This window comes from Scleropages formosus, chromosome 6 (genome assembly GCF_900964775.1).
Source record: "Scleropages formosus chromosome 6, fSclFor1.1, whole genome shotgun sequence".
In the NCBI taxonomy this organism is placed as follows: Eukaryota; Metazoa; Chordata; class Actinopteri; order Osteoglossiformes; family Osteoglossidae; genus Scleropages; species Scleropages formosus.
The window spans coordinates 5927285-5940418 of record NC_041811.1 but is presented as its reverse complement, the minus strand read 5'-3'; the positions used below and the strand labels follow the sequence as shown (position 1 = coordinate 5940418).

At 40.7% G+C, this 13134-nt stretch overlaps 1 protein-coding gene across 1 annotated transcript; it reads left to right on the top strand.

The window, feature by feature from the left end:
• Positions 1-3006: 3006 nt before the first annotated feature.
• LOC108922609 (amiloride-sensitive sodium channel subunit gamma-like) lies at positions 3007-12367 on the top strand. Its single transcript, XM_018732833.1, has 11 exons — positions 3007-3336; positions 3524-3720; positions 3858-3988; positions 4646-4809; positions 6172-6276; positions 6368-6488; positions 7007-7079; positions 10692-10749; positions 11049-11122; positions 11216-11291; positions 12176-12367. The coding sequence occupies exons 1-11, from the start codon at positions 3007-3009 to the stop codon at positions 12365-12367; spliced, it is 1521 nt and encodes a 506-aa protein (XP_018588349.1).
• The last annotated feature ends 767 nt before the right edge of the window (positions 12368-13134 follow it).

Here is a 13134-nt window from a genome sequence, read left to right as displayed (position 1 = left end):
GGGAACAACTGTAAAATAAAGTTATTCTTCATTCACCTGTTTGCTCTTATTTGACTTTTTTGTATTTTTCAGGTTTGAAAATATAAATGATTTTTTAATGGTTTTTTTGAAGCACACTATGTAAAACCACCCCACCTTTTACAATTTTCTCTATTCGGTAAAATTTAGTGAGCTCAAAAAGAACCCCAGAACAACATCCAGGGAACTGCAGAACACCTTTGCTTAAGTTAGTGTTCATGACTCATTAACAGTCAGAAAGATACTGTAAAAATAATACAGAGGAGCGTGACAAAGCCGAGACACTGTTCACTAAAAAGAACAGGAAAGGCTTTCTACAGTATGACAACAGGTACCTAGATGACTCTCAAAACTTCAGGAAAATGTTCTGTGGAATTACAAAAGTGTAATTTTGTCACTCCACAGAACATTGTCCTGAAGTCTTGAGAGTCATCTAGATACTTGTTAAAGACATAATGACTTCATGCTGGGTAAAAATCAAATATGGCATTTTTGAATAAGAGCATTCTACCAGCAGTCAAGTATGGTGGTGACAGGGTAATAGTGTGGAGATATTTGCCATCATTGAAGGAACCATGAATTCCTCTTTATCAAAATTTTGAAGGTTTGCAGACTAGAGTTGAAGTGCAGCGGATCATGCAGCAAAACACACACACACGCAGAACCGCTTGTCCCATACGGGGTCATGGGGAACCGGAGCCTACCTGGTAACACAGGGCGTAAGGCCGGAGGGGGAGGGGACACACCCGGGACGGGACGCCAGTCCATCGCAAGGCACCCCAAGCGGGACTCGAACCCCGGACCCACCGGAGAGGAGGACTGTGGTCCAACCCACCGCATCCCCGCACTGCAGCAAAACAATAATCCAAAAATATAATAGAAATTCAACATCAATATGGCTTAAAAAATGCAAAATTGAAGTTATGTGATGGCATAGTCCTGAACTGAATTGGATTGAGGTGTTGTGGCAAGACTTGAAAAGAGCTGTTTATTCTCAAAAACCTGCAAGAGCTGGTGAGCTAAAGCAGTTCTGCATGAAGAAGGGGGCCAAAATTCCTCAACATGAAGTGTTCTGCCCGCAGATTTGTTTAGTTCATGTGATTAATTGCTTTGTTGAGCGGAACCTTTATTTCCATAAGTTAATACTCAATTTGTGCACGTGTGCTATTTCCATGATGCACTACTGTCGGGATAGGCATAGTGAAAGCGTCTTGAGTTCCGTGTGTTTTTTCCTGCGCCCGTGGGAGAAAGTACATGAAAAATTTAGTTGTAGCCATTGCAGCTGAAGGTGGCTGAACTAGTTATCGACTCAAGGGGTATTGTTTTTACACCTTTGTCTACACATTTTGACATCTTCCACTGCAAGGAAATGACATAAACCAACACTGATACCACACTTCTCTCAGTCCTACTGGAACTAAGATGTCAAATTTAATGTTAAAATGCAAAAATGAAAATTGGAAAGCGGTGAAATAGTTTTTCACAGCACTAGATATACATAGTAAACACTACATTCCTTTGTAGCTGGAAATACTGGAGAATTTTTCACATTTTTACTGAAGCAGATATGAGAGTTGATTCTCAGGCAATGAGTCATACTGCTGTACTAAATAATTTAACTGGGGTCATTTACAACAGATACTTTTAACCTGGGTTTGAATCTGGCTCAGTTTGCTTTGGGGTTTTCATCTTCTTCCTGTGTTTGTGGGGGTGTCCCCAGTGGGCTACAGTTCTCCCCCATGATCCAAATATGCATTTCATGCTGATTTGTGACTCTAAATTGCCTTTAGTGTGTATGTATGTGTGTGTGTGTTTGTGTGTTTGTGATTCCCCTGTGTTGGTCTGTGATTACACAGTATGTTTCCAGGATAGACTCCTGACCACTGCAACCCTGCATTGGACAAGTGTTTGATGATGATGGACAGACTTTTAAAATTGTTATTTACATTATCAGCGGACACTACATCATTTCCCCATTTGCCTGTAAGTAAAATCAGTGTATGCTAAGTATGCCTCCCAGCATTACAGCACCTGGTTCCACTAGCAGACATTTGGGTCACAGTTCCAGTTTTTCAGCAACCAGCATGATATTTTTGCTCACCATATAAAGATGTGTTTTTTTTCTTACTCATGGGACTTTAATCAGGACAAGAGGCTTTGAAATTCCTCCCCAGGTGAACAACAGAAGAGATTTTAGTTTGTCAGACTCATCATAATCAGGCTTTAATTAGTGTCTCCTCCCCATTAACAATAACGTTAATTAGGTAAATATGGATAAGAATTGTCTGGACGGACCAGGTTACAGAATTTTTTTCTTTATAATCATTTTTATTTGCGCATACACAAATGATATAACAGGAACAATTTGCAGTATAATTGTATTGAGCAGTATTTATGGGACTCCATGGCAATATGAACAATGATCATCTACATCTTGGGACTCCTTCTGGTCAAGAAGAGGTATCTTGAACAATTGTGTTCGTAACATTTTTCTTGGCAAAATCTAATGCCACGATAGTTAAGTAAATTTTTTGTATGTTAGCTGCCTTTGCCTGTCCGATGCCAATTTCACACCTGCCTGTACAGGTGAGTCATAGACAGATCCCTCTGTTCACACGGAAGACACTTCTCATTAGTGGGAGAAATCTGTTGATTTTCACAGCCTGAAGGAATAAAAAAAATTATTTCCTCATTACAGCCCTATTGCAAAGTGGAATTATGTGGATTATCGTATCTCGCCAACACCTGTGGACAGTGCTTATTATAGACGTGGACCCCAGTGACCTAGAATGTGGACATGTGATATAAATATAACCCCTCTGAGTCCAAGAGGGCCCTCATTTCTTGGATGTTTTCTTCCTGTGAATTGTTCAGTGCTGCTAAAAGACAAAAAATCGTGCTTATTGTGCTTGAAGAACCAACAGGACCTCCTTTTGTGACGGTTCAGTGGGTAAGCCTTCTGTGTTTTTCTTTGGTGAGGTCTTGAACATGCCACCCAAGAAACCTGGAGCCATGACCTCGCTGTGGATGCTGAGAGATGATATCCAGCACACTACAGCCCACGGGATCCCAAACATCTTCCGTGCACGGCACTGGTTCCGGCGCTCCCTGTGGGCCATGTTTGTCATCTTTGCATTCTGCTGTGCAATCTGGCAGTGCATGGAGATCATCATGACCTTCTACAGTTACCCCTCACATGAAAAGATCAGGCTCATCTCCGATACCAAGCTGATGTTCCCAGCAGTCACCATCTGCAACCTGAACAGTGTGAGACACTCTGCTCTGAAGAGAAACTTTGCTTTGAACAACACCTTCTTGGTTAGTAGTGTGTTTTAAGTGTGATATTAACATGATGTTAAATCACTGAAATTCAATATCCTATGAAGTAATTTGATTTTTCTTCATTTTTATTCTCATTGGGCTGCAGCTTTGAGTCCATCATTGCAGTGCCCTATAAGAACATTAAAAACTATTTTTCAGTTTGGTGCTCTTCCTCCTCAAACAGGACTTCTGCCTCGCCCAACGGTGGAACAGCACTGGTTACCCCGGTGCCACCAGGGATACCAACAGGTGTGCCAACTCTTTCAGCAAGTTTGCTTCAGAGTTCAACAGGCTTTCAGATGAGGAAAAGCTGGACATGGGACACCAGCTAGAGGACATGCTCTTATTCTGCAATTATCATGGACAGCCATGCAACACGAGGTGACAGCAAATTCCCATGATCTTACCAAACGGTGATGAACATAAAATCATATGTATTTTTCAGTAATATGAATTAAATTCCATTCCTTCCACCTAATTTTCTTTCTTCAACATCTTCCCACCTGCTCACCCTGAAGTTTTTTCTCCGGTTTTATCAACTACAAGTTCGGTAACTGTTACACGTTCAACTCTCACAAGCAAACCGACATCCGTGGCCGGCCCATCAAGAGTGAGTCACTGAACACAACAAAGGCTGGATTCATGTACGGTGAGTTTGAAGAAGGAACGTGGCATGTGCATGTTTAACACTGTAATGAAACATCTCCATATTTCCTTCTGCAAAACTTGCAGAAAATTATAACCACCCTACAGTCATAGACATGGGAATAGGCCAAATAGTTGAATGGTGCTTAGGGCAACAGATGTGTAGTGGTTAGAACTGCCACTTTGCACTCAGAGGACCTAGGTTTGAATCCAAAGCTGTAGTTTCCTTAAGACACTTACCCTGAATTGAAACACTAAAAATTACCCAGATGTATAAATTGGTATATGATGTGAAAGTATCTTAGCTCTGTAAGTCACTTTGGAGAAAATCATCAGTGAAATAAATGTATAAATGTAACCTGAACTGAAATATGTTCACAAAAGAAGTCTAATTCTTCCAAGGCCATCACAGGTATGATCTGCTTGTTAAAGAAATTTCAGGGAATCAGGTTGTTACTGCATGGCTATCTGTCAGTCACTTTAATAATCGGATGCACCACAGAATCTGTTCTTGAGTTAAAACACTGTGATGTGTGTGTTTCAAGGTAGCTGGTAGCAGGAGGCAAAAACACTTGGGTATTAATTCAGTGTGTGTCTTGTAATGTATGGAGCAAACTGTACAGAGAAAAGTCACAGTCAGGTACCCCACCACCCTGCGCAGGACTGCACCTGGAGCTCTTCATCCAGCAGAACGAATATGTCAGAGATATCACCCACTCAGCTGGTATCCGCATGCTCATCCATGACCACTTGGCCACTCCTTTCCCCGAAGACGAGGGAGTCAACATCCCCCCGGGAACTGAGACAGATATCGGCATCACAAAGGTGAGGAAAGCTAGAAGGGGTTGGTGTGTGCTGGGGGTTGAAGGAAGAAAGGAAGTATGGCCAAGAAGAAAGGTTTCATTAAACAAAATTATACACTTACTTGTCATTTTATGAACTGGTACTGGAAAACAGTTTGTAACTAGTTATTTGTTTTTATTTATGAATAGAGGTTAGCTTCTGTAGAATCTTCAAATAAAGCTATTAAAAAAATTCAAGTTTATTGTCACGTGTACAGTAAACAGTTCATTACACCATACAAATGTCTCTGTAAGACTTTTTATTTTATTATTTTAACTTTAGCTGCAACCTTTAAAACTATTTTAAAATGACTGAAAATAAAAACAGTCCTATTTATGGTATGATCTTTATTTTGTCCACTCTGGCTACCATAGTAACAGTTGCCTTCATCCGATCGTCATTATTAAAATCACAAATACAATCAGTTCTGCAATAACACAGCTTTAATTATGTAATTTGTAGATATTTGGATACATTCTTTCATTGTTTTATGTGCTTTATCATTTATTTTCAAACAATTATGCTTTTTTGTAATTTTATTTTTGGCGTGCTATAAGTTTTTGTATGCAATGTTTACCCCTGTTTTATGTGCTCTGCCCAAACCCTATTTTTCCTATTAAAATTTTTATTTTTCTCACACAAATGATCATAATAGGATGTTTTAAATGAATGTAATTATTGTGATATAGCTGAACAGACAGGTCTAAAGACACTAATACAGACCACTATTGTGTTTGAGTGCTCTTTACTGCAGTCTATAGGCTTGGCAGCTGAACACAGGTCCCTGTTGCTCTGTCAACATAGATTTTAAAAAGTAGATATGTAAACACAATATAAAATTTATTTCATACATTTTGGGAAAAAAACATCTTCAAAAGTGTGCAATTTGACAGTTTCTAAGTCAAAGATTCAATGTATGTTTGTAAATGACGTATGCATTATAAGCCTCCTGGGACCCAGCCATTTACTTTTCTCCCCTCTGAGGGCATATATTTTAAATGTTATCCCCTAAACTGTATATGCTATAATGCTGAATCCTTGAGGAGGAAATTCTAAGCTTTTAAAATGTTATCATATGCTGGGGGGCGGGGGGGGGGGGCTTGGATAACTTTTTAGAAATCCTACAAATACATCCAAAAATCTTTTTGCTGTGACTCTGGGAGGATAACAGAAGCATTTTGTAAGAATGATGGAAGAGTGACAGCAACATATAAAGGACTCATCTCCAAATAACATTTTCCTTTTATTTAAAATGAGACATCCAGTGCACATGTTTTCATTTGTGCTAACATTTAAAATAGAGTGCTCAAAGGTCACACTATGTGTTTTGGACATCTTCACCAGGTTGGCATTAGGAGACTGAAACACCCATACGGAAGCAACTGCACTGATGGAGAGGGCATCACCAACTTCTACCATGACCTTCATGGATTCAAGTACACCAGAGAGGTGTGTGTCTGCATACTCTCTTGCTGTTCGTTCACTGATGAAGCTGGCCAGACTGATTCAAGCATTCACTGCTCTTACATGCTCCTTCCAGGCATGCAAGCGAACCTGTGCCCAGCAGAGCATCATGAAGGACTGTGGATGCAGCCATTGGGAGTTTGCCGTCCTCCCTGACCTGCAATACCCAAAATGCAACTTCAGCTCTCCTGCTACCCGTGAGTGTATATTATGTCAATGCATAATTCTAAAATTGAGGGGTTGATTCAGTCAGAAGTGGCAGGGGGAAAATTGCACAATTTTGTCATTGTATACTTGAGAAGAAGAACAACAACAATAATAATAGTAATTACAATAGTGTAGTAGATCAGTGTCTATCCAAATTGAAGACAATGCAGGATTTATCATGTTTATTCATGGAAACTAACAAAAAAGCAGTTTATTGCTTTAAACAATTTTATTTCACTTTAGAATGTGTCACTTTCTTGCTCTGTCCTGTTGTCTCTCTATATAGTGCTGTCACGCCAAATAACATGCATTTTGGATGTCCTCACCAAAGTAATAAAAATAATGTAAGAAGTGACAGAAGTAATAAAAAACAGTAAAGTAATAAAAAGAATAAAATAAAAAATAATAAAGCATAATCTTGATTTTATTCCACTTTCTAAGGCTTTGACCTGTTATGACCATTTATGTTGTGTTGCTTCATGTTGCCTGTTTGTCTATCTTATTGCAGGGAGATGTTTGGAGCTGTATGAATACAAATTTGCCCAGGATATACTGCCATGCCACTGTCCTCTTCAGTGCAAGTAGGTACAAATTCCCCCCAGCCGTTCCAGCACCCAGAGTGTGACTATGTGTGAAAGCTAAGTGGTGTGTACTGTATGTTTGTGAGGCACAATAGTAGTAAGCATCTCTACAAAGCCATGGTTTCTCACTTTGGTCCAGTGTGATCTCCCTCCCTCACTCAGAACTGCTGAATTCCTCTAAACCCACTTCTCTACACACTTCTTATCTGTTCCATAAAGTTTTAATACAATGTTAGAAAAATGAAAACACCCCATCAATTTTATATTCAATTTCATAGCCATTGATGAAATACGCACCCACAAAAACAATGCTATTTGGACTAAATTACTTTACTTCTAGAATTGCTTGTCTTTATCTCTGTTGGGGGGGGGCGCGGGGGCGCGGGGGTGCGGTGGCGCGGTGGCACAGTGGGTTGGACCGGGTCCTGCTCTCCGGTGGGTCTGGGGTTCGAGTCCCGCTTGGGGTGCCTTGCGACAGACTGGCATCCTGTCCTGGGTCTGTCCCCTCCAGCCTTACGCCCTGTGTTGCCAGGTTAGGCTCTGGCTCCACATGACCCCCGAATGGGACAAGCTGTTCAGAAAATGTGTGTGTATCTCTGTTGGTGAGTTGTACTTTTTGAAGTTGTACATTGATTTAGAGAAACACACACATTTTCAGAACCGCTTGTCCCATACAGGGTCGCGGGGAACCGGAGCCTACCCGGTAACACAGGGCATAAGGCCGGAGGGGGAGGGGACACACCCAGGACAGGACGCCAGTCCGCCGCAAGGCACCCCAAACGGGACTCGAACCCCAGACCCACAGGAAAGCAGGACCATGGTCCAACCCACTGCTCCACCGCACCCCTTTTTATTTAGAGAAACATATTACATTTATTCATTTAGCAGACACTTTTCATCAATACAACTTCCAGCATACACTGTGTAGTAGTATCAAACCACACCTTATTTACCCAAGCTGATTTACAATTCAAGACACACTACTTACAATGAATCACCCATCCACCTACCAGTGAAACACACTTCCTCTGTATCACTCACACACACTATGGAGGGGTTTTAGAGTCACTAGTCCACCTAAACAGGATGCCTTTGAACTGTGGGAGGAACCTGGAGGAAGCCCACGCAGACAAGGTAAGAACATACAAACTCCACACAGACTCAGTGGGGATTGAACCCACATCCTCTCACACCACCCAGCTGCTGTGGGAACAGCACTGCTACTTGCTATGCCGCCGCTATGCCGCCGCTGTGCCATTGTGCTGCCCTAAATTTATAAAGGTAAATGTACATGCTGTGGACCCTGACAAGTCCCAAAAGCTGCCTAAGGGGGTCCTCAAGCAGCATGCAGGGGTCGATCAGATGATTTAGATATGAAAAAAACCCAGGAGGGTTCAAGAGGGTTTGGCATCTCTCTATAGTATGAAGAGCGGTCACCTTGGTGTGTGTCTGTGAGCTATGGTGAGGGATAATTTTTTTATTCATTTGCAGGGAAAACGTACTCTCTGTTTTTACTAGGGGTATTGGCAGCCGCTGTTGATATTTCTAGGCTACTGAAAATCACACACACACACACACACACACACACACACACACACGGAGACATTGAGTAAAACTGCTGGTAGATAATATTCTAAAGGAATGGAACAGGTATCCAAGACTAACCAAGAACTCAGTTCAATTTATTTTTATATGGTACTCTTCTCACCAGAGTGACATAGAATGCTGCACAAGATTGCAATATTGCAGATCTGATATTATAATTACAACAGATATAGTTAACAATAGAGTAAACCAGCTGGGAGCTGAGGAGAGGAAAACAAAAAAACTTCCAACCTGTAAAGAAAGGGAGAAAAATATATCTGGGGATCCAAGGTAGCTGACCCATCCTGGTCATTTTATTGTGGTGACAGAGCACCAGTGTGGATATGTCTAAAACAGAAAAAGACTGGTATATCAGTCCAGGCACAGGTACAGTCTATGGAAGCTAAAATTCATTTTCTAGGCCCAAGGTTGCTGATTCTGACAACTGTGTTATATAGTTGTCTACTTCCAGTACATAAGGCATTCTGAGAAAGAACGGGCAGCTGGAAATTCAAACACAATCTAGGACCTGGAAGACCACAGCACAACTAGGAACACATGGTCATATCAATAATTACAGCATTAACTGGAGTAGAGCTGAGCAGATGGAGGTGTCAAATCTTCACACCTCGGGAACACGAAGAGTGCTTTGGCCTGAAGGGACATGTGTCAATCATTCATAAAACATCAGTCAGTGTGGCTTGACATTCTGTCTCAGGATCAAAATTACTGATCTTATATAAGACTATAGGTCTTCTAGAAGATTAACTCCCCTTTTCCTATGAGACCCAATTATTGCTCTGGCTAGGCCTAGGAAGATCTAGGCAGGGGACAGCGGGGGAGCTGGCATCTTATGGTTAAAAAGTAGGTCACCATTACCATGTGATACTAACATACTGACCTGGTTGTCATGACACCGTTGTTTTTTGTTTTATATTTGTGTATGGGGTGTGTATGTTAAAATGAGTTTCGAGTGCTTTTTTCTCTTTGCTGAACCAATTTTCCTGGATACATGAACTATGAGCACTGATTTACAAACTGTCAAGATGCAAATTTTCAAAGATACAAATATTTTTCCTGTTTATTTTTAATTGCATTTCGTCACTTAGCTATTGTCAAAATATTCTTCCCGTTGCCGAGCAAGTGTGACCACTTTTTATTTGCCCAGCCGACAGATGGTAGTAAAGAGCACCTGAACACAACAGGAACATCATTCAATTCACTTCCAAAATGTTTATAGCCCATGTCTGGTGTCCTTCCATGGCAGTGATTAACAGCAAGGTGTGAAACACTGCAAGTTTACAGGATGAATCTGTCTAAAATTGGTATTTGGCGGTACAGCGAGTAGTGCTGCTGTTTTACAGTGCCTGGGTGGTGCGAGAGGATGGGGGTTCGATCCCCACTCAGTCTGTGTAGAGATTGCATGTTCTCCCTGTATCTGCATGGGTTTCCTCCTTCAGTCCAAAACCATGCTGTTCAGGTTCACCTATAGTGTGTGAGCAACAGAGAGTGTGTTCCACTGCTGTATGACTGAGTGACCCATTGTAAGTAGTGTATCTACCAGTGTAAGTCACCTTGGTGAATAAAATGTATGAGTAGATAACATTAGAGAGTTCATTAGAAGTTGCTTTGGAGAAAAGGTTCTAATAAGTAAATGTATTTAATGGCAGTTTGTGGAGACAATTTTCAGTCATTTTACATTAATTTTAATTATGATGAAATAGGAATTAAAGTCTTACAGGGTATTTTCTATTTTTCATAGCTACTGTGTATTTGAGATTTGTACAGAACCTAAGCTATAAATAAACAGAGAGAGGTCTGTGACATTAAAATACTCTACACTGCGTGCACATTGATTCTTTTGAGAAGTATAGTGCTGCAAGGGGGCATAGAACAAGAAAGTACCTTTGTATCCAAAGCTCATAGTATGTCAGTTTCAGTAATGACTGAATATGAACAGTGTGTAGTAGAGCTGCACCTACAGATAGTCAGATTTGTTCAGAGCTTTGATCCATGTGCTGGTTTCAGAGAGGAGCTCTACAGCCTGACTGTGTCAGGGTCTCAGTGGCCAGCAACCGCCTTTTTGGTGAGTGTCTAACACATTGAAACTTGGTGTCTAAATGGGATGTACACATTAAAACATTAAAAATATCAGATTCAGTCAGAATATTTAGTAATATTCAGCATGAGTATTTTCTGTGAAAGAAATAGGTAAAATCATATCAAAAAGAAGTGGATTGTATCCAAAAGATTATTATCTACAGTAACAAATTCTTTCAGTAAAAACATCCATGGTGGTCTGAGTAAGGTGTGAAAAAACCAAGCAGTGAGGAGCTTTTATGTACAACTCTTTTCTACTGAACTCTTTTTTCTCCCTGACTCTAGGACAAATTCTCCAGCAACCTTAGAGGCAAAGGTGGCCAGCTGAAAGCCATAGCAGATAATCCCCAGGACATACGGTCTGTACAAGGCAGTGTCAGTGTGCCGTCCATATCTCCTGTGTGGTCCGTTTCTGAAAAAGTCCTAAGAGACGTTCTTCTCTTCCATTCCAGAGACAACATGGTGAAGGTGGTGGTCTACTACCAGAAGCTGAACTATGAGCACATTTCAGAGGAGCCCTTCATCACTGTAAGAAAAGACACAAATGAGGCACAACATATTGTATGTCTTCATTAAAAAGGATTATACTAGAATTAATTAAAGAAAGGTCTAATATTAATAATATTGGCAAGATGTAGAGCATGCTCAGTGCTGCTTATGGACTGTTCAAGAACTTGAAACCTGCCATCAATAAGTTATTTCAAAAAGTGTTGTCTGCAAGGAGAGCTACAAATAACATAGGTTTAATATACAACTGAATGATTATTAAAAACTTAATGCACGAAATAAACACGATACAATGCTTGTAAAAAGTATTCATCCCCTGCACTTTTTCATGTTTTGTTTTACAGTATTGAATCACAATAGATTTAATTAGGTGTTTTTGACACAGACCATCAGAAAGACTCTTAAATGTGCAAGTGAAATCAAATCTCTACAAATTAATCTAAATATTACAATTATTACAATACAAAATAAGTGATTGCCAAAGTATTCACCCCATTTACTTTGACACACCTAAATCATCACTTATACAGGCAATTGGTTTTAGAAGTTACATAACTGGTTACATGGAGATTACTTGTGCGCAGTCAAGGTGTTTCAAATGACTGTATTAGAAATACACCTAAATGTAGTGTAGTCATATATGTGACACTTCTCCAAATCAACTTGCAGTGTGACATTTGTACACTATGACGTAACACTGATTTACCCATTTATAAAGCTGGATAACATTTACTGGAGTGATTAAGGGTATGTCTGAAGGTAAAGAGTACTACAGCAGAAGTGATATATGAACTTGGATCCTTTGAAAGACAAGGCAACAGCACTAACCACAACATCACCTGGTGGCCCAAACTATAAGAAATACAAACACAATGTGGAACCCTCTCTCCTCTGCGCTTCCTCAGGACATCGACCTGTTTTCCAGTGTTGGAGGCCTTGTGGGTCTGTGGGTCGGGGTCTCTCTCTGCACATTGGCTGAGTTCCTGGAGTTCGCAGTCAACGTGGTGCTCATCGTGGCCCGTGGATGCTTGAGCAGCCGCTCACAGGGGCCTGCCTCCTCAGCGCTGATGGCAGGCAGAGAAGGACCGCCCTCATAACCACTCAGAAGGGGCTGGGGACATGTAGTTCCATGCAATGGCTTTGGGTGATGACGGTAAAGTTGTAAAGGCTTCAAGAGGTATTTCAGCCTATACCATACAATACTCGCCCTTTAGTGAGCAGCTGACTGTTTTCTCCCTGCAGCATCAAACGGCTGCCCTACCCCTGATTCCCAGAGCTGATGAATACCTGGTACACCTGGACAACATTAATAACTATTGTTCATTTATTTCATGCTTTCTCCAAAGTGATTTACAATGCCACGTTTGTGCACCTAAGCTACTTACACTGATTCGCACATTTATTCAGCAGGGTAATTTTTATTTTATCAATTTCAGGGTAAGCACCTAGGACAAGGGTCCTACAGCTGAAGTGGGGGATTGATACCTCTGCACAATAATGACTATAACCACTACACCCTCTAACTCCCCACTGGGTGAGGACCTGCACTGAACCCAAACTATTATACTGTATGTACTATACAAATTAGTATTTTGCACTTGGGTTCAGGTCTGGTATCCAGCTTAGATGTACAAGAGCAGGGCCCCAATCAGGACTTGAATCCACAGTTTTTCAAAGTCCATTTCTTTTGCCACCTTGATTATACTGAGCACTGCTGTTATCATAGCAAGGGATGTGACAGATCAAATATTGTTTAAACCCATGAAAATATTTGTTGAAAATAACAGCTTCTTTTTAATGAATTATTTCTTACAGCTATCAGTACGTTTTCTTAAAGACCAAATATAAGATATAATTGGGTCAA

Coding starts and splice junctions, on each gene's coding strand:
- LOC108922609 (XM_018732833.1), top strand. CDS start 3,007: ATGCCACCCAAGAAACCTGGAGCCATGACCTCGCTGTGGATGCTGAGA. Junction 3,337..3,523: donor CTTTGAACAACACCTTCTTG/GTTAGTAGTGTG, acceptor CTCCTCAAACAG/GACTTCTGCCTCGCCCAACG. Junction 10,750..11,048: donor GGCCAGCAACCGCCTTTTTG/GTGAGTGTCTAA, acceptor CCCTGACTCTAG/GACAAATTCTCCAGCAACCT.